The sequence below is a fragment of the Heptranchias perlo genome, chromosome 13 (assembly GCF_035084215.1).
Source record: "Heptranchias perlo isolate sHepPer1 chromosome 13, sHepPer1.hap1, whole genome shotgun sequence".
Taxonomy (NCBI): Eukaryota; Metazoa; Chordata; class Chondrichthyes; order Hexanchiformes; family Hexanchidae; genus Heptranchias; species Heptranchias perlo.
Genome location: NC_090337.1, coordinates 7328300 through 7352529, shown reverse-complemented (window position 1 = coordinate 7352529; position 24230 = coordinate 7328300). Strand labels below are relative to the sequence as shown.

The following is a 24230-nucleotide window of genomic DNA, read 5'->3' as shown; positions in this document are numbered from 1 at the left end:
CAGGGACCAATTGAATCTAGCTAACCAATTAACTTGCTACAGCAGCTCTCTGCTGAAGCCTGACAGAAACTTAGAAATTTAAACTTTTAAATTGACCTTAAACAGTTGAAGCAATATGCACTAGATTTAAAGAGATTAACCCTTCAACTCCCACACCTGACAGAAACTTAGAAATTTAAACTTTTAAATTGACCTTAAACAGTTGAAGCAATATGCACTAGATTTAAAGAGATTAACCCTTCAACTCCCACACGTACCGAACTCTCAGCACACTGTGTAATATCCGCAGGTCTCTTTGTTCCTGCACCCCCTTTAAAATTGTACTATTTCGTTTATATTGCCTCTCCTCATTCTATATTACGAAGATTTGGCACAATTATATTTTACGTCGCTGAAACCTTTTAATTGTTACAGCTTTGCTGGCACTTGAGCTTTGCTGGCACTTGAGCTGCACAAAAGCTTCTCGAGGGCAATTAGGTATGGGCTATAAATGCTGGCCTCGCCAGCGACGCCCACATCCCGTGAACGAATAATAAAAAAAAACGTCATGGCCCTGTCTTATGCTCCTTACATAATGCAGTTCTGGCTAGAAAGCTCTTTTCCTTTGATGGATTAGTTGCCTTTCTCATTGTCACTTGAAGCCATTAACTCCAGGGACCGTTAAATTTGTTTCGAAATAAGCAGGAAGGATATCTGTTCCAGCTGGCTTGCAACACATCCTGCAGAACTGTTACAATTGAGAGGTTCAAGTGATTTAAATTTCATCACTGTTTTTTATTATTCATTCTCGGGATGTGAGCGTGGCTGGCAAGGCCGGCATTTATTACCCATCCCGGGTTGCCCCAAGAAGCTGGTGCTGGGTAATTTGATTCGGTTGAGTAGCTTGCTAGGCTCCATCAGAGGACAGTTAAGAGTCAACCACATTTGTGTGGAACTGGAGGCACATATAACCAGAACCGGGGAAAGACAGCAGGTTTCCTTCCCTAAAAGGACATTGGTCCACCGTTTGGGTTTCTCCGACAAAACCAACAGCTTCCTGATCACTTTTTCTGATACTAGCTTTTGATTTGTAGACTTTTTTTAAATCTGAATTCAAATTCTCAAACTGCCATTTGAAGAATGCGGAGGTTCCCCAAACAATCATCTGGGTTATGCACCTCTCAACAACGCACCCTTACTGGGCACGTTTTGAGAAAAAAGGAAAGCCGTTCTGTGCAGCGATGGCGGGAGTAAAGCACGGTTTAATTGTGGCACAAAGCTGGTTAGTTCCTCAACATTGTTCCCCCTACATGAGAGTGAGACATTAATAAGCAATGCGTAAAACTTCGGACTGTGAAAGTAAAATTTAACTTCGTTTCATTTTTCTCTGAAAGGAAATTCTGACCACACCTTCCGTTTTTTTGTGGCTTTTATTTTAACCGTCTGTGATCATTACTTGACACCCTGACGCAGAAGCTTAGATGAAGAAGCCACAGCTTCATGCTCCACTCAGCTGTACCGCTCTTCAAAGAATCTTTCCGTATAATTCCTGATCATGCAGTAAACGCCGTTTTACATCGTGCGCCGCAACCTTGTCAATCGAAGTAATCCGTCTCCATTGACTGGTAAGCACCAAGAAAAGCGAATTGTATTCAATTGATTGGATAGAATTTCCACGGAGGTTCACGGAGGTCCACCGCCAAAATGACGGCCTCCCACCCTCGACCCAGTTCATAAAATTTTATGATGTGGAGATGCCGGTGATGGACTGGGGTTGACAATTGTAAACAATTTTACAACACCAAGTTATAGTCCAACAATTTTATTTGAAAATCACAAGCTTTCGGAGGCTTCCTCCTTCCTCAGGAAGCCTCCGAAAGCTTGTGATTTTCAAATAAAATTGTTGGACTATAACTTGGTGTTGTAAAATTGTTCACATAAAATTTTAGGCACACTGAAGGCAAGATGTAATAGGATAAGAGTACATCAGTATTAGCTTTGGGATCAATGCTATGGTTAGAGCTAGGGCTTTGTTTTTGATGAAACGATCACACTCCTCTGCTCTCCTGTCTTCAAGATGGTGACTTGTTTTGTTGTAACTGCCGCTGGAACCCTTCCTACTTCAGCTGGGTGGCCATTTTTCACGGCTTCTTTCAGACACTCATATTTGCCGAGGCTGTTCGACCAGGATGAGAAGGCCGTGCTGGATTACGAGGAGGAACATCCGTTCCGGACGGTTTCCTCTCTCAGTCCGGGACAGGCAGGAAAACACCAAGGATTGCACCCTGGATATTAAACGAGGTAGAGGAGATTTTTCTATCCTATAGATAATGGGGTAGATCTTGACTTTGTGGGACAGTGTAAAACGGGTGATAAGAGTGTCGACAGTCCATTTTACATCTCCTATTTTTTGTATGGAAGTCAATCGAAACAATAATCGGGAGAGATGCAAAACGGGCAGCGGGCTCGCTAACGCCCGTTTTACACTACGGCACCAAGTGAAAATTCCCCCCATGGCAGGCTGAAAAATCGGAGTTAGTTCCTCCGTCAGAGAATTGCACAGAAAATAATAAGTCGGCGGCTACATTCCTCAAAGGTGTGGTCATTAGCGTTGGTTGTGTCAGCTAGAATAGTTTTACAGCCATCATGGAGTCCGTGAGCAGTCTCTTTGTGTGCCGTGTACTCCACACAGCAACTGCTATATTTTCAATGATGTCTGCTTCTCCGGGGCATCGTTGCTGGTAGAAGCACATAAAGGTTTAAGCCAGAATGAAAAATGTCACTCTCCCAAAGACTTGCAACTATGAAATGTAAACGTAACTTCAGTGCAGTATTGAGGGCACCTCCGTTGCACTGTCGGAGGAGCCCTCTTCCAGAGACTTTTTAAAAATTCGTTAATGGGATGTGGGCGTCGCTGACGAGGCCAGCATTTATTGCCCATCCCTAATTGCCCTTGAGAAGGTGGTGGTGAGCCGCCTTCTTGAACCACTGCAGTCCGTGTGGTGAAGATTCTCCCACAGTGCTGTTAGGAAGGGAGTTCCAGGATTTTGACCCAGCGAGGATGAAGGAACGGCGATATATTTCCAAGTCGGGATGGTGTGTGGCTTGGAAGGGAACGTGCAGGTGGTGTTGATCCCATGTGCCTGCTGCCATTGTCCTTCCAGGTGGTAGAGGTCGCCGGATTAGGAGGTGCTGTCGAAGATGTCTTGGCGAGTTGCTGCAGTGCATCCTGTGGATGGTGTACACTGCAGCCACAGTGCGTCGGTGGTGAAGGGAGTGAATGTTTAGGGTGATGGATGGGGTGCCAATCAAGCGGGCTGCTTTGTCCTGGATGGTGTCGAGCTTCTTGAGTGTTGTTGGAGCTTCACTCATCCAGGCAAGTGGAGAGTATTCCATCACACTCCTGACTTGTGCCTTGTAGATGGTGGAAAGGCTTTGGGGAGTCAGGAGGCGAGTCATTCGCCACAGAATACACAGCCTCTGACCTGCTCTCGCAGCCACAGTATTTATGTGGCTGGTCCAATTAAGTTTCAGGTCAATTTTGACCCCCAGGATGTTGATTGTGGGGGATTCGGCAATGGTAATGCCGTTCAATGTCAAGGGGAGGTGGTTAGACCCTCTTTTGTTGGAGATGGTCATTGCCTGGCACTTGTCTGGCACGAATATTACTTGCCACTTATGAGCCCAAGCCTGGATGTTGTCCAGGTCTTGCTGCATGCGGGCTCGGACTGCTTCATTATCTATGGGGCTGCAAATAATCTGAACACTGTGCAATCATCACCAAACATCCCCATTTCTGACCTTATGATGGAGGGAAGGTCTTTGATGAAGCAGCTGAAGATGGTTGGGCCTAGAACACTCCCCTGAGGAACTCCTGCATCAACTAACGGGAGGAGGAGGCTCTGCAAACATCCCCATCCTCAATGATGGCGGAGTCCAGCACGTGAGTGCAAAAGACAAGGCTGAAGCGTTTGCAACCATCTTCAGCCAGAAGTGCCGAGTGGATGATCCATCTCAGCCTCCTCCCGATATCCCCACCATCACAGAAGCCAGTCTTCAGCCAATTCGATTCACTCCACGTGATATCAAGATACAGCAAAGGCTATGGGCCCCGACAACATCCCAGCTGTAGTGCTGAAGTCTTGTGCTCCACAACTAGCTGCGCCTCTAGCCAAGCTATTCCAGTACAGCTACAACACTGGCATCTACCCGACAATGTGGAAAATTGCCCAGGTATGTCCTGTCCACAAAAAGCAGGACAAATCCAATCCGGCCAATTACCGCCCCATCAGTCTACTCTCAATCATCAGCAAAGTGATGGAAGGTGTCGTCGACAGTGCTATCAAGCGGCACTTACTCACCAATAACCTGCTCACCGATGCTCAGTTTGGGTTCCACCAGGACCACTCGGCTCCAGACCTCATTACAGCCTTGGTCCAAACATGGACAAAAGAGCTGAATTCCAGAGGTGAGGTGAGAGTGACTGCCCTTGATATCAAGGCAGCATTTGACTGAGTGTGGCACCAAGGAGCCCTAGTAAAATTGAAGTCCATGGGAATCAGGGGGGAAACTCTCCAATGGCTGGAGTCATACCTAGCACAAAGGAAGATGGTAGTGGTTGTTGGAGGCCAATCATCTCAGCCCCAGGACAGTGTCCTAGGCCCAACCATCTTCAGCTGCTTCATCAATGACCTTCCCTCCATCATAAGGTCAGAAATGGGGATGTTCGCTGATGACTGCACAGTGTTCAGTTCCATTCGCAACCCCTCAAATAATGAAGCAGTCCGAGCCCGCATGCAGCAAGACCTGGACAACATCCAGGCTTGGGCTGTTAAGTGGCAAGTAATATTCGCGCCAGATAAGTGCCAGGCAATGACCATCTCCAACAAGAGAGAGTCTAACCACCTCCCCTTGACATTCAACGGCATTACCATCGCCGGATCCCCCACCATCAACATCCTGGGGGTCACCATTGACCAGAAATTTAACTGGACCAGCCATATAAATACTGTGGCTACGAGAGCAGGTCAGAGGCTGGGTATTCTGCGGCGAGTGACTCACCTCCTGACTCCCCAAAGCCTTTCCACCATCTACAAGGCACAAGTCAGTAGTGTGATGGAATACTTTCCACTTGCCTGGATGAGAGCAGCTCCAACAACACTCAAGAAGCTCGACACCATCCAAGATAAAGCAGCCCGCTTGATTGGCACCCCATCCACCACCCTAAACATTCACTCCCTTCACCACCGGCGCACTGTGGCTGTAGTGTGCACCATCCACTGGAAGCACTGCAGCAACTCGCCAAGGCTTCTTCGACAGCACCTCCCAAACCTGCGACCTCTACCACCTGGAAGGACAGGAGCAGCAGGTACATGGGAACAACACCACCTGCACGTTCCCCTCCAAGTCGCACACCATCCCGAATTGGAAATATATCGCCGTTCCTTCATTGTCGCTGGGTCAAAATCCTGGAACACCCTTCCTAACAGCACTGTGGGAGAACCGTCACCACACGGACTGCAGCGGTTCAAGAAGGCGGCTCACCACCACCTTCTCGAGGGCAATTAGGGATGGGGAATAAATGCTGGCCTTGCCAGCGACGCCCACATCCCGTGAACGAATAAAAAAAATGTGCTCAGGTTGGGATGATCGGCCTCCAACAACCACTACCATCTTCCTTTGTGCTAAGTATGACTCCTGCCACTGGAGAGTTTTCCCCCTGATGCCCATTGACTTCAATTTTACTAGGGCTCCTTGGTGCCACACTCGGTCAAATGTTGCCTAGATGTCAAGGGCAGTCACTCTTCCCTCATCTCTGGAATTCAACTCTTCTGTCCATGTTTGGACCAAGGCTGTAATGAGGTCTGGAGTTGATTGGTCCTGGTGGAACCCAAACTGACCATCAATGAGCAGGTTATTTGTGAGTAAGTGCCGCTTGATATCCCTGTCAATGACACCTTCCATTGCTTTGCTGATTATTGAGAGTAGGCTGATGGGGCAGTAATTGGCCGGATTGGATTTGTCCTGCTATTTTGGACAGGTCATACCTGGCCAATTTTCCACATTGTCGGGTAGATGCCAGTGTTGTAGCTGTACTGGAACAGTTTGGCTAGAGGCGCAGCTAGTTCTTGACTACAGCACAACAGCTGGGATGTTGTCGGGGCCCATAGACTTTGCTGTATCCAGTGCACTCAGCCGTTTCTTGATATCACGTGGAGTGAATTGAATTGGCTGAAGACTGGCTTCTGTGATGGTGGGAATATCGGGAGGAGGCCGAGATGGATCATCCAGTTGTCATTTCTGGCTGAAGATGGTTGCAAACGCTTCAGTCTTGTCTTTTGCACTCACGTGCTGGACTCTGCCATCATTGAGGATGGGGATGTTTCCAGAGCCTCCTCCTCCCGTTAGTTGTTTAATTGTCCACCACCATTCACAACTGGATCTGGCAGGACTGCAGAGCTTTGATCTGATCCGTTACTTGTGGAATCACTTAGCTCTGTTTATAGCATGTTGCTTCCACTGTTTAGCATGCATGTAGTCCTAAGTTGTAGCTTCACCAGGTTGGCACCTCATTTTTCGGTGCACCTGGTGTTGCTCCCGGCATGCTCGACTACACTCCTCATTGAACCAGGGTTGATCCCCTGGCTTGTTGGTAATGGTTGAGTGAGGAATATGCCGGGCCATGAGGTTACAGGTTGTGCTGAAATACAATTCTGCTGCTGCTGCTGATGGCCCACAGCGCCTCATGGATGCCGGGTACGGTAGCATAGTGGTTATGTTACTGGGCTAGTAATCCAGAGGCCTGGACTAAAATCCAGAGTCATGAGTTCAAATCCCGCCACGGCAGCTGGCGAATTTAAATTCAATTAATTAATTAAATTCAATTAATTAAATAAAAATCTGGAATTGAAATACTAGTATCAGTAATGATAGCAATGAAACTACCGGATCGTCGTAAAAACCCATCTGGTTCACTAATGTCCTTTAGGGAAGGCAACCTGCCGTCCTTACCCGGTCTGGCCTATATGTGACTCCAGACCCACAGCAATGTGGTTGATTCTTAATTGCCCTCTGAAATGGCCTAGCAAGTCACTCAGTTGTAAAATCTCGCTACGAAAAGTCATAATAAGAATAAAACCGGACGGACCACCCGGCATCGGACCACTAGGCACCGGACACGACAACGGCAAAACACCAAGCCCAGTCGACCCTGCAAGGTCCTCCTTACTAACATCTGGGGACTTGTGCCAAAATTGGGAGAGCTGTCCCACAGACTAGTCAAGCAACAGCCTGACATAGCCATACTTACAGAATCATATCTTTCAGCCAACGTCCCAGACTCTTCCATCACCATCCCTGGGTATGTCCTGTCCCACCGGCAGGACAGACCCGCCAGAGGTGGCGGTACAGTGATATACAGTCAGGAGGGAGTGGCCCTGGGAGTCCTCAACATTGACTCTGGACCCCATGAAATCTCATGGCATCAGGTCAAACATGGGCAAGGAAACCTCCTGCTGATTACCACCTACCGTCCTCCCTCAGCTGATGAATCAGTCCTCCTCCATGTTGAGCACCACTTGGAGGAAGCACTGAGGGTAGCAAGGGCACAGAATGTACTCTGGGTGGGGGACTTCAATGTCCATCACCAAGAGTGGCTCAGTAGCACCGAGCTGGCCGAGTCCTGAAGGACATAGCTGCTAGACTGGGCCTGCGGCAGGTGGTGAGCGAACCAACACGAGGGAAAAACTGACTTGACCTCGTCCTCACCAATCGACCTGTCGCAAATGCATCTGTCCATGACAGTATTGGTAGGAGTGACCACCGCACAGTCCTCGTGGAGATGAAGTCCCGTCTTTGCACTGAGGACACCATCCAACGTGTTGCGTGGCACGACCACCGTGCTAAATGGGATAGATTCAGAACGGATCTAGCAGCTCAAAATTGGGCATCCATGAGGCGCTGTGGGCCATCAGCAGCAGCAGAATTGTATTCCAGCACAAACTGTAACCTCATGGCCCGGCATATTCCTCACTCTACCATTACCAACAAGCCAGGGGATCAACCCTGGTTCAATGAAGAGTGTAGAAGAGCATGCCAGGAGCAGCACCAGGCGTACCTAAAAATGAGGTGCCAACCTGGTGAAGCTACAACCCAGGACTACATGCATGCAAAACAGCGGAAGCAACATGCTATAGACAGAGCTAAGCGATTCCACAAACAACGGATCAGATCAAAGCTCTGCAGTCCTGCCACATCCAGTCGTGAATGGTGGTGGACAATTAAACAACTAACGGGAGGAGGAGGCTCTGCAAACATCCCCATTCTCAATGATGGCGGAGTCCAGCACGTGAGTGCAAACGACAAGGCTGAAGCGTTTGCAACCATCTTCAGCCAGAAGTGCCGAGTGGATGATCCATCTCAGCCTCCTCCCGATATCCCCACCATCACGGAAGCCAGTCTTCGGCCAATTCGATTCACTCAACGTGATATCAAGAAACGGCTGAGTGCACTGGATACAGCAAAGGCTATGGGCCCCGACAACATCCCAGCTGTCGTGCTGAAGACTTGTGCTCCACAACTAGCTGCGCCTCTAGCCAAGCTGTTCCAGTACAGCTACAACACTGGCATCTACCCGACAATGTGTAAAATTGCCCAGGTATGTCCTGTCCACAAAAAGCAGGACAAATCCAATCCGGCCAATTACCGCCCCATCAGTCTACTCTCAATCATCAGCAAAGTGATGGAAGGTGTCGTCGACAGTGCTATCAAGCGGCACTTACTCACCAATAACCTGCTCACCGATGCTCAGTTTGGGTTCCGCCAGGACCACTCGGCTCCAGACCTCATTACAGCCTTGGTCCAAACATGGTCAAAAGAGCTGAATTCCAGAGGTGAGGTGAGAGTGACTGCCCTTGACATCAAGGCAGCATTTGACCGAGTGTGGCACCAAGGAGCACTAGTAAAATTGAAGTCCATGGGAATCAGGGGGAAAACTCTCCAGTGGCTGGAGACATACCTAGCACAAAGGAAGATGGTAGTGGTTGTTGGAGGCCAATCATCTCAGCCCCAGGGCATTGCTGCAGGAGTTCCTCAGGGCAGTGTCCTAGGCCCAACCATCTTCAGCTGCTTCATCAATGACCTTCCCTCCATCATAAGGTCAGAAATGGGGATGTTCGCTGATGACTGCACAGTGTTCAGTTCCATTCGCAACCCCTCAGATAATGAAGCAGTCCGAGCCCGCGTGCAGCAAGACCTGGACGACATCCAGGCTTGGGCTCATAAGTGGCAAGTAACATTCGCGCCAAATAAGTGACAGGCAATGACCATCTCCAACAAGAGAGAGTCTAACCACCTCCCCTTGACATTCAACGGCATTACCATCGCCGGATCCCCCACCATCAACATCCTGGGGATCACCATTGACCAGAAACTGAACTGGACCAGCCATATAAATACTGTGGCTACGAGAGCAGGTCAGAGGCTAGGTATTCTGCGGCGAGTGACTCACCTCCTGACTCCCCAAAGCCTTTCCACCATCTGCAAGGCACAAGTCAGGAGTGTGATGGAATACTCTCCACTTGCCTGGATGAGTGCAGCTCCAACAACACTCAAGAAGCTCGACACCATCCAAGATAAAGTGGCCCGCTTGATTGGCACCCCATCCACCACCCTAAACATTCACTCCCTTCACCACCGGCGCACTGTGGCTGCAGTGTGCACCATCCACAGGATGCACTGCAGCAACTCGCCAAGGCTTCTTCGACAGCACCTCCCAAACCTGCGACCTCTACCACCTAGAAGGACAAGAGTAGCAGGCGCATGGGAACAACACCACCTGCACGTTCCCCTCCAAGTCACACACCATCCCGACTTGGAAATATATCGCCGTTCCTTCATTGTCGCTGGGTCAAAATCCTGGATCTCCCTTCCTAACAGCACTGTGCGAGAACCGTCACCACACGGACTGCAGCGGTTCAAGAAGGCGGCTCACCACCACCTTCTCGAGGGCAATTAGGGATGGGCAATAAATGCTGGCCTCGCCAGCGACGCCCACATCCCGTGAACGAATAAAAAAAAAAAAAATTTTGAGCTGCTGGATCTGTTCTGAATCTATGTCATTTTGCACGGTGATAGTGCCACACAACACATTGGATGGTGTCCTCAGTGTGAAGATGGGACTTCGACTCCACGAGGACTGTGCGGTGGTCACTCCTACCAACACTGTCATGGACAGATGCATCTGCGACAGGTAGATTGGTGAGGACGAGGTCAAGTAGGAATTTCCCTTGTGTTGGTTCGCTCACCACCTGCCGCAGGCCGAGTCTGGCAGCGTTGTCCATCCGGACTCGGCCAGCTCTGTTAGTATTGTTGCTACCGACCCACTCTTGGTGATGGACATTGAAGCCCCCCACCCAGAGACTCCTGTGAGAAGAATTGTGTCGAATGGGCCGATACGCTCTGGAGTTTAGAAGAATAAGAGGTGAACTCATTGAAACATATAAGATTCTGAGGGTGCATTGACAGGGTGGATGCTGAGAGGTTGTTTCACCTGGCTGGAGAGTCTAGAACTAAAGGGCATAGTCGCAGGATAAGGGGTCAGCCATTTAAGACCGAGATGAGGAGGAATTTCTTCACTCAGAGGGTTGTGAATCTTTGGAATTATCTACCCAGAGGGCTGTGGATGCTGGGTCGTTGAGTATGTTCAAGGCTGAGATAGTTAGATCTTTGGACTCTCGAAAAATCAAGGAATATGGGGATCGTGCAGGAAAATGGAGTTGAGGTTGAAGATCAGCCATGATCTGATTGAATGGCGGAGCAGACTCTAGGAACTGAATGGCCTACTCCTGCTCCTATTTCTTATGCTCTCATATTCTAAGCAAGATTGCAGTGAACAGGCCTCTGTTTGGCAGGATGTTGTGATAGGTGTGCGCCCACTATGCCTCAGACCTCGCCATTTCCCAAGGCAAGAGCAGGGGTCACCTCTCACCACTTGGCACTAGCATATTTACGCAGCTTTCTTCCATGGGGATATGATCGTCTATCTCTTTTTCTTGACGAGAGTTTACATCATTGAGTTACATCATCGAAACTACAGCACAGAAACAGGCCACTTGGCCCAACTGGTTTATGCCGGTGTTTATGCTCCTCACAACCCTCCTCCTTCCCTACTTCATCTAACCCAATCAGGATACACTTCTATCCCTTTCTCCCCATGTGCTTATCTAGCTTCCCGTTACATGCATCTTAGAGATTCCCCTTAAATGCATCTTAAAGATTTATCTCGCTGACATTGTGTGCCCTTCTTTTGGTCCTCAATGCAATGCCCATGTTCCTTTGTTGGTTGTTTCTGCCAGATCCTCCAGTGGAATACATTATTGAACAGTGGTACAAAATCGCACATGAGCCATCCATTACAGCTACCTGACAGCCAACTCACTGAGCCAAGCACTTTCCTATTGACTTTTCTATTGACTTGCTCCTCCGCCAGGCTGTAATTTTGCTGTACTTTTCAGGCAGGCTTGGCCTTTTAATCGCTGCACTTCAATTTCTCAGCACCTCCTAGCACAGAACTCTCTTTTTCCATGACACTTGTGTTGGAGAACCGACAATGGATATTTCAGTAAGCTGATTCCGCAAATTGTTGACAGGTACAAGTCATGGACGGAAATCTGGCGCAACACGCCGTGTGAAATCTCGGGACTTCTGTATGTAAATTAACTGACTTAGGGGATAGATGGTGGCCAGTGTACACATGAAGGCGGGCATAAGTCCTGCCCACGGCACTTCCGCTGTGTTCGGGCACAGCAGAAAATCCAGGCCATAATTTTGTTGACTTCATAAACCCATAAAAAATCAACACCGAAATTTAAACGTTCAGTATTATTTCTTGTTCTTTACAGCAATATAGTATTGACCCATGCGTTGAAGTCTGACGTTTAAGTTAACAATTTGCATCATTTCATGTATGCCAAAAAAAAATCGTCATTTGATTTCTCTCTTCAAGGGATTTTCCTCCTTTGAAACGAAACAGTAAAACATTCCCCATCACTTTGATCTCTGCGCTATTAGCACTAACCAATGCCAAATTCCAAATAGTCCCTGCTCTGAGAAAGTCAACCAGTAAAGAAGGGGGAACAGCACTGTCTTTTTATTACCGTAACTGCAAGTGAGGTTTCCAGAAGTGATGATTCTGAAGCTATCAGTTGATCTGATCAGTTCTATTGGCTTGGTGCACCCTTCACTTGTCTTGGGGTTAGAATTTCTGTGGGGTTCTCCTGATCAGCATATCAGTGAAAACCTCGGAGAGGCGGCATAAATGGGAGTTTCGCCAGAGTTTCCAGCCGATCTCCTTTACGTGAACACAAAAGCCAGCACGTTTTTCCACACAAAGGGTAGTGGAAATCTGGAACTCTCTCCCCCAAAAGGTTGTGGATGCTGGGGGTCAATTGAAATTTTCAAGACTGACACTGATAGATTTTTCTTAGGTAAGGGTATCAAGTGATATGGAACAAATGTGGATAAATGGAGTTGGGGTACAGATCAGCCATGATCTCATTGAATGGTGGAACAGGGTGGAGCGGCTGAATGGTCGATTCCAGTTCCTATGTTGATATGTTCCTATGAACTAGGAAAACCGTGTGTAACTTTCTCTGCTAGCCACCGGATGGCCATTTTTAAAAGCTAATATTTCGCGGTAATAGTACTTTAGCACCTGGGCTTTAAGCATCACCTGGGCAGAGCTTGAAAATCTGGCGGAATGTTCGCCCGGCACCAACAGGATCGGTTGGATTTTCTTTCCATTAATTTCAACACGAGCGAGTTTCTTTTAATGATTTGTTATGCATATATTTTAATAGAAAGAAGATGGCTGCAGCCTTCAACCAGGAAGGGATCATTGTGACAACGCGCACGAGTCCAGAAGCACAAGCAGGCAACATGAACGCAACACCACTGGAACCGAACAGCCGTCAATTCCAACAAATCCCTCTCCACTTACAAAAATTTCTCAAGGGAGAACAAAAAGCTCTGGGGGTAAGAATTAATTATATCTGGGGCTTCAAATAAATACTATAGAGACAAAGTAATAGCCTGTTGAATTGCACCGAAGCAGCAGGTCTTCGACCTGAAACTTTAACTCAGAAATACAGGGGCCTGTCAGTGCGGACTGCACGGTGTGCGGATATTACACAGTGTGCTGAGAGTTCGGTACGTGTGGGAGTTGGGGGAAGGAGGTGCTGCTTTGCCTTGCTTTTCCTGCAGAGCGGTAGTGGACCTGAGAGCGGTGAGCGGCGGGAGAGAGCGAGACCAGAGCGGGGATAAAAACAGCGCGGAGAGAGCGAGACCAGAGCGGAGATATAAACAGCGCGGAGAGAGCGAGACCAGAGCGGAGATATAAACAGCGCGGAGAGAGCGAGACCAGAGCGGGGATATAAACAGCGCGGAGAGAGCGAGACCAGAGCGGAGATATAAACAGCGCGGAGAGAGCGAGACCAGAGCGGGGATATAAACAGCGCGGAGAGAGTGAGACCAGAGCTTACTCTGAGCGAGACTCTGAGACCAGCGGCAGTTCGGGGTGACGTCACCAGTCAGAAAGTGACGCGGCACAGGGGAGGCAGCTGATTGGTGAGTAGGTTCAGGTGAGTATTTCTACCATTTTACTGTAAGTAAAGTAATAAGAAAGGGAAGATCTGCAGGTTTTATAGCAGATAGTGTTTTTTTTTAGTGAACCTAGGTCCCGAGTATAGTTAACATTTTCTAATTTCAACGTAATTTAAAAGGGGTAACTCAGCTAAGGCAAGTCATGGCAGCAGACCTCGCACCCGTGATATGCTCCTCCTGCAAGATGTGGGAAGTCATGGACACTACCAGTGTCCCTGCCGACCATGTGTGCGGGAAGTGTGTCCACCTGCAGCTACTGACCGATCGTATCTCGGAGCTGGAGCTGCGGGTGGACTCACTGTGGAGCATCCGCGATGCAGAGAAACTCGTGGATAGCACGTTTAGCGAGTTGGTCACACCGCAGGTAAAGGGTATACAGGCAGGAAGTGAATGGGTGACCACCAGGAAGAGTAAGAGATGCAGGCAGGTAGTGCAGGGGTCCCCTGTGTCCATCCCCCTCTCAAACAGATATGCCACTTTGGATGCTGTTGGGGGGGATGACTTATCAGGGGAAGGCAGCAGCAGCCAACTTCCTGGCACCACGGGTAGCTCTGCTGCACAGGCTGGGAGGAAAAAGAGTGGCAGAGCTATAGTGATAGGGGACTCAATTGTAAGGGGAATAGACAGGCGTTTCTGCGGCCGCAACCGAGACTCCAGGATGGTGTGTTGCCTCCCTGGTGCAAGGATCAAGGATGTCTCGGAGCGGCTACAGAACATTTTGGAGGGGGAGGGCGAACAGCCAGCTGTCGTGGTGCACATAGGCACCAACGATATAGGTAAAAAAGGGGATGAGGTCCTAAAAGCAGAATATAGGGAGTTAGGAGGTAAATTAAAAAATAGGACCTCAAAGGTAGTAATCTCAGGATTGCTGCCAGTGCCACGTGCTAGTCAGAGTAGAAATAGGAGGATATTTCAAATGAATACGTGGCTAGAGGAATGGTGCAAGGGGGAGGGATTCAAATTCCTGGGACACTGGAAACGGTTCTGGGGGAGGTGGGACCAGTACAAACCGGACGGTCTGCACCTGGGCAGGGCCGGGACCGCTGTCCTAGGAGGAGTGTTTGCTAGTGCTGTTGGGGAGGGTTTAAACTAAAGTGGCAGGGGGTTGGGAACCTGAGCAGGGAGAGAGAGGAAAGCGTAACAGGAAGGGACAGAAGGTATGGAGTAATAGGTAAAGTGTTAAAAAAGGAAAAAGCAGGAACTAAGCGTCACAAAACAGATTTGAAAGTTCTTTATCTGAATGCACGTAGCATTCGTAATAAAATGGACGAGTTAACGGCACAAATAACTACGTATGGGTATGATCTTGTGGCCATTACAGAAACATGGCTGCAGGGTGACAACGACTGGGAATTAAATATGCCAGGGTATTTAACAATCAGGAAGGACAGGCAGGAAGGAAGGGGAGGTGGGGTGGCTATGTTAATAAAGGAAGGAATCACTGTAATACAGAGAAATGATATTGGGACAAAGCATCAAGATAATGAAACAGTTTGGGTGGAGATAAGGAATAATAAGGGAAAAAAAACATTAGTGGGCGTAGTATATAGGCCTCCTAATAGTTGCAACTCTGCTGGAAGAAGTATTAATCAGGAGATAGTCGGGGCATGTAATAAGGGAACAGCCATAATTATGGGGGATTTTAATTATCATATTAACTGGACAAATCAAATTGGGCAGAGCAGCCTTGAGGACGAGTTCATTGAGTGCATCAGGGATGGATTTCTTGAGCAGTATGTAACTGATCCTACAAGGGGGCAGGCAACCTTGGACCTGGTCCTGTGTAATGAGTCAGGATTAATTAATAATGTCCTAGTTAAGGATCCCCTTGGAACGAGCGACCACAACATGGTTGAATTCCATATCCAATTAGAGGGTGAGAAGGTTGATTCTCAAACAAGCGTACTGAGCTTGAATAAAGGAGACTATGATGGTATGAGAGCGGAATTGATTAAAGTGGACTGGGAAAATAGATTAAAGGGTAAGACGGTACATGAGCAGTGGTGTTCATTTAGGGAGTTATTTTACAACTTTCAAAATAAATATATTCCACTGAGGAAAAAAGGGTGTAAAAGAAATGACAGCCACCCGTGGCTAAGTAAAGAAATCAAGGATAGTATCCGACTAAAAACAAGGACATATAAGGTAGCCAAACTTAGTGGGAGGATAGAAGATTGGGAATTCTTCAAAAGACAGCAAAAAGTAACTAAAGGATTGATTAAGAAAGGGAAGTTAGATTATGAAAAGAAATTAGCAAAAAATATAAAAACAGATAGCAAGAGTTTCTATAGTTATATAAAAAGAAAAAGGGTGGCTAAGGCAAACATAGGTCCCTTAGAGGATGAGACCGGGAAATTAATGGTGGGAAACATGGAGATGGCAAAAATGCTGAACAAATATTTTGTTTCAGTCTTTACAGTAGAGGAAACTAAGAATATCCCAACACTGGACAAACAGGGGACTCTCGGGGGGGAGGAGCTAAATACGATTAAAATCACTCAAGAGATGGTACTCAGTAAAATAATGGGACTCAAGGCGGATAAATCCCCTGGACCTGATGGCTTCCATCCTAGGGTCTTGAGGGAAGTGGCAGTAGGGATTGTGGATGCTTTGGTGATAGTTTTCCAAAATTCCCTGGACTCAGGAGAGGTCCCGGCAGATTGGAAAACTGCTAATGTAACACCGTTATTTAAAAAGGGTAGTAGGCAGAAGGCTGGAAATTATAGGCCAGTTAGCTTAACATCTGTGGTGGGTAAAATTTTGGAGTCTATTATTAAGGAGACAGTAACGGAACATTTAGATAAGCATAATTTAATAGGACAAAGTCAGCATGGCTTTATGAAGGGGAAGTCATGTCTGACAAATTTGCTTGAGTTCTTCGAGGATATAACGTATAGGGTGGATAAAGGGGAACCAGTGGACGTAGTGTATTTAGACTTCCAGAAGGCATTCGACAAGGTGCCACATAAAAGATTATTACTTAAGATAAAAAATCACGGGATTGGGGGTAATATTCTGGCATGGGTGGAGGATTGGTTATCAAACAGGAAGCAGAGAGTTGGGATAAATGGTTCATTTTCGGACTGGCAACCAGTAACCAGTGGTGTTCCACAGGGGTCGGTGCTGGGTCCCCAACTCTTTACAATCTATATTAACGATTTGGAGGAGGGGACCGAGTGCAACATATCAAAATTTGCAGATGATACAAAGATGGGAGGGAAAGTAGAGAGTGAGGAGGACATAAAAAACCTGCAAGGGGATATAGACAGGCTGGGTGAGTGGGCGGAGATTTGGCAGATGCAATATAATATTGGAAAATGTGAGGTTATGCACTTTGGCAGGAAAAATCAGAGAGCAAGTTATTTTCTTAATGGCGAGAGACTGGAAAGTACTGCAGTACAAAGGGATCTGGGGGTCCTCGTGCAAGAAAATCAAAAAGTTGGTATGCAGGTGCAGCAGGTGATCAAGAAAGCCAACGGAATGTTGGCTTTTATTGCTAGGGGGATAGAATATAAAAACAAGGAGGTATTGCTGCAGTTATATAAGGTATTGGTGAGACCGCACCTGGAATACTGCATACAGTTTTGGTCTCCGTACTTAAGAAAAGACATACTTGCTCTCGAGGCAGTACAAAGAAGGTTCACTCGGTTAATCCCGGGGATGAGGGGGCGGACATATGAGGAGAGGTTGAGTAGATTGGGACTCTACTCATTGGAGTTCAGAAGAATGAGAGGCGATCTTATTGAAACATATAAGATTGTGAAGGGTCTTGATCGGGTGGATGCAGTAAGGATGTTCCCAAAGATGGGTGAAACTAGAACTAGGGGGCATAATCTTAGAATAAGGGGCTGCTCTTTCAAAACTGAGATGAGGAGAAACTTCTTCACTCAGAGGGTGGTAGGTCTGTGGAATTTGCTGCCCCAGGAAGCTGTGGAAGCTACATCATTAGATAAATTTAAAACAGAAATAGACAGTTTCCTAGAAGTAAAGGGAATTAGGGGTTATGGGGAGCGGGCAGGAAATTGGACATGAAGCTGAGTTCGGATCGGTCAATGCCCTGTGGGTGGCGGAGAGGGCCCAGGGGCTATGTGGCCGGGTCCTGCTCCGACTTCTTGTGTTCTTTAGATTTGTGGTTGGGATCAGATCAGCCATGATCTTATTGAATGGCGGAGCAGGCTCGAGGGGCCGATTGGCCTACTCCTGCTCCAATTTCTTATGTTCTTATGTTCTAACCGTATCTTCGACATATATGTGTATCTATCAGAAGTTTTTTATTCAACCAGCGCTACAAATTTGACAGATAGAGCGATAGATAGATAGAGTGAATCGTTCCATTTTAGTTACTGCGTGTCTTCATTCAACGTTAAAAAGACTGATTTATATATGCATATTTAATGTGCATGATTAGACGTAAGCTTGGAATATGGAAGTGCAGTGAATAACGGTAGATATAAATGTGGCGCTATCAATGGGTAAACATGCAATGACAAATGCCCGTACATAGGTACACCTTTATGTTTACGCTGTTTCTCCAGAGTTTATGCAGAACTTCCGACGAAGTTACTGCGGACCATCGAAATAATTGAATCTGATAGAATCGTACAGCGCAAAAGTAGGTTATTCGGGCCTTCTTGCCAGTGCCTCTTTGCCGCCTCTTTGATAGAGCTATCCAATGAGTCCCACTCCGCTGCTCTTTCCGAATATCCGTGATTTTTTTTTTCCTTTTCAACTACATATCCAATTCCCTTTTGAAAGTTGCTATTGAATCTGATTCCACCATGATTTCAGGCAGTGCATTCCAGATCATAACAACTCGCTGCATAAAGAAAAGTTCGCCTCATCTCCCCTCTGGTTCTTTTACCAATTACCGACCCTCCTGTCAGTGAAACCAGTTTCTCACTATCGACTCTATCAAAACCTCTTATAATTTTGAACACCACTATTAAATCTCTCTTAACTTTATCAGCTCTAAGGAGAATAATCTTAGTTTATCTATTCTCTCCACATAACTGAAGACCTTCATCCCTGATATCATTATGTTAAATCTCCTCGCCATTCTCTCCAAGGCCTTGATGTCCTTTAGATGTGGTGCCCGGAATTGGAACAATACTCCAACTGAGGCCTAACTGTGATTTATAAAGGTTTAGCATAATCATAGTATCATGGTAGGTTCAGCACAGGAGGAGGCCATTCGGCCCAATTTGCCTGTACCGGCTCTTTGAAAGAGCTATCGAATTAGTCTCATTGCTCAGCCCTTTCCCCATAGCCATGTAATTTTTTCCCTTCAAATATTTATCCAATTCCCTTTTGAAACTTACTATTGAATCTTCTTCCACTACCAAAAAACAAGTACTTGGATGAGCACTTGAAGTGCCGTAACCTACAGGGCTATGGACCAAATGCGGGAAAGTGGGATTAAGCTGGATAGCTCTTTTTCGGCCGGCATGGACAGATGGGCCGAATGGCCTCCTTATGTGCCGTAACTTTCTTTGATTCCAAGATTCGATACACTATCAGACAGTGCATTCCAGGTCAGTACAACTCGCTATGAAAAAAAATGTTTCTTCATGTCACCTCTAGCTCTTTTGCCGATCACTCTAAATTGATGTCCTCTGGTTACCAGCCCTTCTGCCACCGGAAATAATTTCTTTTTTTTACTCTGTCAAAATTGTTCATGATTTTGAACACCTCTATCAAATTTCCCATTAATATTCACTGTTCGAAGGAGAACAACTCCAGCTTCTCCAATCTCTCCACATAACTGAAGTCCCTCATCCCTGGCACCATTCTAGTAAATATCTATGCCTCCTCTCTAAGGCCTTGACATTCTTCCTAAAGTGTGGTGCCCAGAATTGAACATAATGCTCCAGCTGAGGCCCAACCATGATTTTATAAAGGTTTAGCATAATTTCCTTCCTTTTGTCTCTCTATTTCTCTATTTATCAAGCCAAGGATACCATGCGCTTTCTAACAGCTTTGTCCCTTGGAAAACCTCTGTCCCTGTCTATCTGTTCAAGAAGTTATGGTGCATGGCTTCCTGGCCCAATCTCCCCCACACGTGGAAACATCTTCTCTACGTCTACCCTATCAAACCCATTCATAATTTTAAAGAACCCTATTAGGTCACCCCTCAGCCTACTCGTTTCTAGAGAAAGGACCCCCAGCCTGTTCAGCCTTTCCTGATAGTTATAACCTCTCAATTCTGGTAATAACTTTGCAAATCTTTTCTGCACCGTCTCCAGTGCCTTGAAATCGTTTTTGTAATATAGGGAGCAGAATTGTACCCAGTACACTTGAGGTCTAATCAAGGCTCAGTACCAAAATGAATGTATATTTGCACTTATGTGGGATGGAGATTGGGGATAGAGGATGCAGTTCCATTTGGTCTGGACTTCCTTAGGGTGGCAATAGATCCCTCTCTTACGGCACATTTCCGAATACAGTTTGTCTTTTAAAAAAATATATGTTCATTTTTTATCCCTCATATTTTTCTATTGGGGCCTCCTCTCTTGAAAAAGTTGACTGTTCGTTTCAGATGGAGTGACATCGATCTCACTCCAGCATCTGTCTCAAGAAGCCATTATCTATGTGTGAGTCTTGACAGTCAATACGGACAGGCAGAGGTATTTAAATATGCGCTTGCTTCCAGCATGGATCACTGAACAGTGATGAGAATTCGAAAACCTTTTCCTGCCTCATTAACTCTGCCAATCATTGTTTGAGCTAAAACCATGTTGGCCTCGGAACAACCCAGTTAGGTATAGGCGGCCTCAAATAGGCATTAGTCCCCTTGTTTATTTGCATATGTAAAGGGTCTAATTGCCCTGGACAGCTACAGCTTTGCCTATACCAATATGGTGGGCAGAGCGCTTCCAGCTTGTAATGGGTGTGTGCTTCCTGCCCGCCATATTGGAGGAATAGGCCCCCGTTTGGCACCCGAAAGCAGGCGTGGTGCAGTCGGATTTCTAGGCCAATATTTTTGAATGTCTGGTCGTCATTAATTTGTGAACTCTTTCTGCTTTAGGTCACGCAGATTATGTTGGGTATAATCCAGGTGACATTTGGTATCGCGCACTGCTTCAGTGATCCAATCACTAGATACGTTGGAATGCCTTGGTGGACAGGAGTTTTGGTTTGTTCGGTTTTCAATTAAATAATATTGAATCAATAAACGCATTCAACCATTTTAAGGTGCTACATATTTGCACGATAATAGAAATTGTTAATCATGTTTGTTGTTCCTAGCTTCCTATTACCAATCATAAGTCAGTATTTCGTTCGTGGAAATTAAACTTTCCCTGCAATCCTAAGAAACTTATCTGTTGACACGTTCCCTTCAACTGGTGGGCACTGTGAAAAGGATATTTGAACTTATTACAGTGAATGCGAATTGAATTAATCTAAAACATGCAGTCAGATAGGTCGTTAAAGACTTCCCATCTATGTGAGAAGATTCCCTCGTGTGCTACGCTGCAGCGGAATATTGGGGGTAATTTTAACTTTTATGGCTGGGTGAAAATGCATGATAACCAATAGACCGCTCATTTTAATGGTTTTTCGCTCGGCCATAAACGTTAAAATTACCCCCTGGTCTCCTTAGCAACAGGATTTCTTAATTTGCATCACGTGCTGCACGGGGACCCCAGGGAATCCCGCCCTCCCCATTTATCTTCAGGGCGGTATTTCCGACCTAATAAATGTATTCGTTGAAAATACCGACAGGAGAAAATCGTTATGAATGGATTGACAACGTCGGCGCACAAATTTCCGCGAGGAACTCTTACCCCTAATAATTAAATTACATGGCATTGAAATATTTCATCTCTATCTAGCCTGATTTTCGACAACTATTTAAGCAATGTCATAAAATGTTCTTGTCTGTGCTCGAATTATACCCTATTTACTTGATATTAACTGCCAACACCACTTTTCTTTAAACATTTTTTTCTAGTATATAATTTCTGGAGCCCTGTCCGTTTCATTGGAAAAAAGACCAAACAAACCCCTGGTAGGTATCTAGAATCATCTCTAATTCTACAAGTATTAATGTCAATTAACAACACTGAGTTCCAGATGGCTATATTCACTGAATTAACCGCTTTACACTTTGTAGCATTCTGCAATACCACATAAGAAAACGGGACTCAGGAAATTACTGAATGGTTTCTCATGTATTTTGTTATCTTCCAGATGGTAGGAAGCTTAGTGATGAATATCGTCAGTACGATTGCTGCAGCAATGGGTATCATATTATACTCGCCGTGGTTGATGTTGAATCCATTTAACGGTCCTTGCAAAGTAAGTTGGCGAATATTGTCATAGATAAGCCCCACTCTTTAAAAGTGCATATGTTTCACTATAGTAGAAAATACTCCATCCAGTAACATACTACTTTTCAGGAAATAGTCAGCGCTTTGGCTTCCTGCCTTTTGGTGTTCACCATACTTGAATTTGCCATATCGATTGCAGCGTCCGTGTTCGATTGTCATGGATTACGATGCTGCGAACCGGACCATGAACTGGTAAGATCCAGATACATATATATAAAAGAAGTATTACATACCAATGCGTGGCAGAAGGGAAGATGGTAGGGGAAAGAAAGAACAAAAGAATAATCAAGCCTTAGATATATGTCCAGGCCATTTTTAAGTGATCCGGTGCTTCAAACTGAGTAGCCGCTTTTGGCATATTAGTTTTCCCAAGGCAAAACATGGAACAAAACAAGTCGCTGGCAAAAATTATTGGATGGGGTCGGTAATCGGGCCGGATAGGGCGAACTTTCAATTTCGCTATTCCATTTCCAAGAAGTCACAAGTGCATTGTCTACCGGAGCCAATGTCACCAGCCGAAGTATCTATGCACTTTGCTCGTTAAGTTGAAGAACACCAGCAATCGTGAAATAAATACTATTGATACTGTATAGCATTGGGTGAGACGTAAGCTTCTTCCCTAATGTCCCTCGAAACGAGTGAGCTAGAAATATGTCAATTCATTCAATGTATGTTAAATGATAGTATTACGATCGCGTTAAGATTGATCCCTACTTGATTAGCATAGGACGCAATCTTGTGGGCCGCATTTTGACCGAAACCAATGTCTTTGGCGCTAATTGCACGTATGTATAAATGTGGCTTGGTGCAATTTCCCCCTCCATTTGGCACAGAACGGCACAATCTTCTCTGATAATGAACCTCTTAAAGAAGCAGATGATTTCTTTCTCTTTTGTTTATTTTGATTTCATGCAATCTCTTTGCAGAATTCAATTGTGATTCAATCTGCCATCGCTCAGAACTACCCAGCCGAGGAATCTCAGGATGCGAACTACGAAACCCTTTTGGCTCACCATTCCGATTATGAAGTCCTGACATTTAAGTGATTGGAGTAATTTCAGGGCGGCAGGATTAGGATACTCAAATCTCGATTTGAGACACCTTGACTTCATTTAATTATATGTTTCTATCTTAGAATATTAAAACGGAATGCCTCTATCGCTGTTTCCTCAAGCCCATTCAAAGTCGATTAAATGGTTATATTATGCCTATCATATAACTTGCTGGTTTTATTAACAAACATTTACTAGGCCTTACAGTAAAATCAAAGTGAATTCCCTTGGGGGTTCTTATGCCGAAGATACGGCGGCTGAAACCCCCGTGGAAAGCCATAAGACCATAAGACCACAAGAGGTAGGAGCAGGAGTAGGCCATTCGGCCCCTCGAGCCTGCTCCATCTTTCAATGAGATCATAGCTGATCTGATCTTTCCCTCAACTCCACTTTCCCGCCTTTTCCCCATATCCGTTGACTCCCTTGCTGATCAAAAATTTGTCCAACTCAGCCTTGAATGTATTCAATGACTCAGCCTCCACAGCTTTTTGCGGTAAAGAATTCCAAAGATTCACGACCCTCTGGGAGAAGAAATGGCTCCTCATTTCCGTCTTAAACGGGCGACCCCTTATTCTGAGACTATGCCCGCTTGTTTTAGATTCCCCCATGAGGGGTAACATCCTCTCAGCATCTACCCTATCGCGTCCCCTCAGAATCTTGTATGTTTCAATAAGATCTCCTCTCATTCTTCTAAACTCCAATGAGTATAGACCCAACCTGTTCAATCTTTCCTCATAAGACAACCCTTCCATACCCGGAATCAACCTAGTGAACCTTCTCTGAATTGCCTCCAATGCAATTGTGTCCTTCCTTAAATAAGGGCACCAGAACTGTATGCAATACAGTCCCACCAGCACCCTGTACAGTTGTAGCATGACTTCCCTGCTTTTATACTCCATCCCCCTAGAAATAAAGGCCAATATTCTGTTTGCCTTCCGGATTACCTGCTGCACCTGTATGTTGACTTCTTGTGTTTCATGTACGAGGACACACAGATCCCTCTGTACTGCAGCATTTTGTAGTATTTCTCCATTCAAATAATATTTTGCTTTTTTAATTTTATTCCCAAAGTGGATGACTTCACCATTTCCTACATTATATTCAATCTGCTAATTTTTTGCCCATTCGCTTAACCTGTCAGTATCCCTTTGCAGACACTTTGGGGCCGGGTTTAGCACCCGCTATCGGGTGCGTTCTCGGCGGGGGGCCT

The 24230-nt window shown here is 46.0% G+C and overlaps 1 protein-coding gene across 4 annotated transcripts; it reads left to right on the top strand.

Moving 5' to 3' along the window:
* Positions 1-1124: 1124 nt before the first annotated feature.
* LOC137330971 (membrane-spanning 4-domains subfamily A member 4A-like) lies at positions 1125-23187 on the top strand. 4 transcript variants are annotated; one of them, XM_067994547.1, is made up of 8 exons: positions 1125-1261; positions 1374-1604; positions 12837-13011; positions 20663-20770; positions 21590-21646; positions 21829-21936; positions 22038-22160; positions 22895-23187. In XM_067994547.1, exons 3-8 carry the CDS (start codon positions 12844-12846, stop codon positions 23012-23014), a joined length of 684 nt encoding a protein of 227 aa, XP_067850648.1. In that variant the 5' UTR covers positions 1125-1261; positions 1374-1604; positions 12837-12843; the 3' UTR covers positions 23015-23187. The 4 variants fall into 4 exon arrangements, with proteins under 4 accessions (XP_067850648.1, XP_067850650.1, XP_067850649.1 ...); XM_067994549.1 differs by lacking the exon at positions 1374-1604; XM_067994548.1 differs by lacking the exon at positions 1125-1261 and having other exon boundaries at positions 1355-1604.
* The last annotated feature ends 1043 nt before the right edge of the window (positions 23188-24230 follow it).

Excerpts from the sequence above, each read along its gene's own strand:
- LOC137330971 (XM_067994549.1), top strand. The coding sequence starts at position 12,844 with ATGGCTGCAGCCTTCAACCAGGAAGGGATCATTGTGACAACGCGCACG. Across the intron at positions 20,771-21,589 it reads CTTGGTGGACAGGAGTTTTG|TATATAATTTCTGGAGCCCT; the intron begins GTTTGTTCGGTT and ends ATTTTTTTCTAG. Across the intron at positions 22,161-22,894 it reads GCGAACCGGACCATGAACTG|AATTCAATTGTGATTCAATC; the intron begins GTAAGATCCAGA and ends ATCTCTTTGCAG.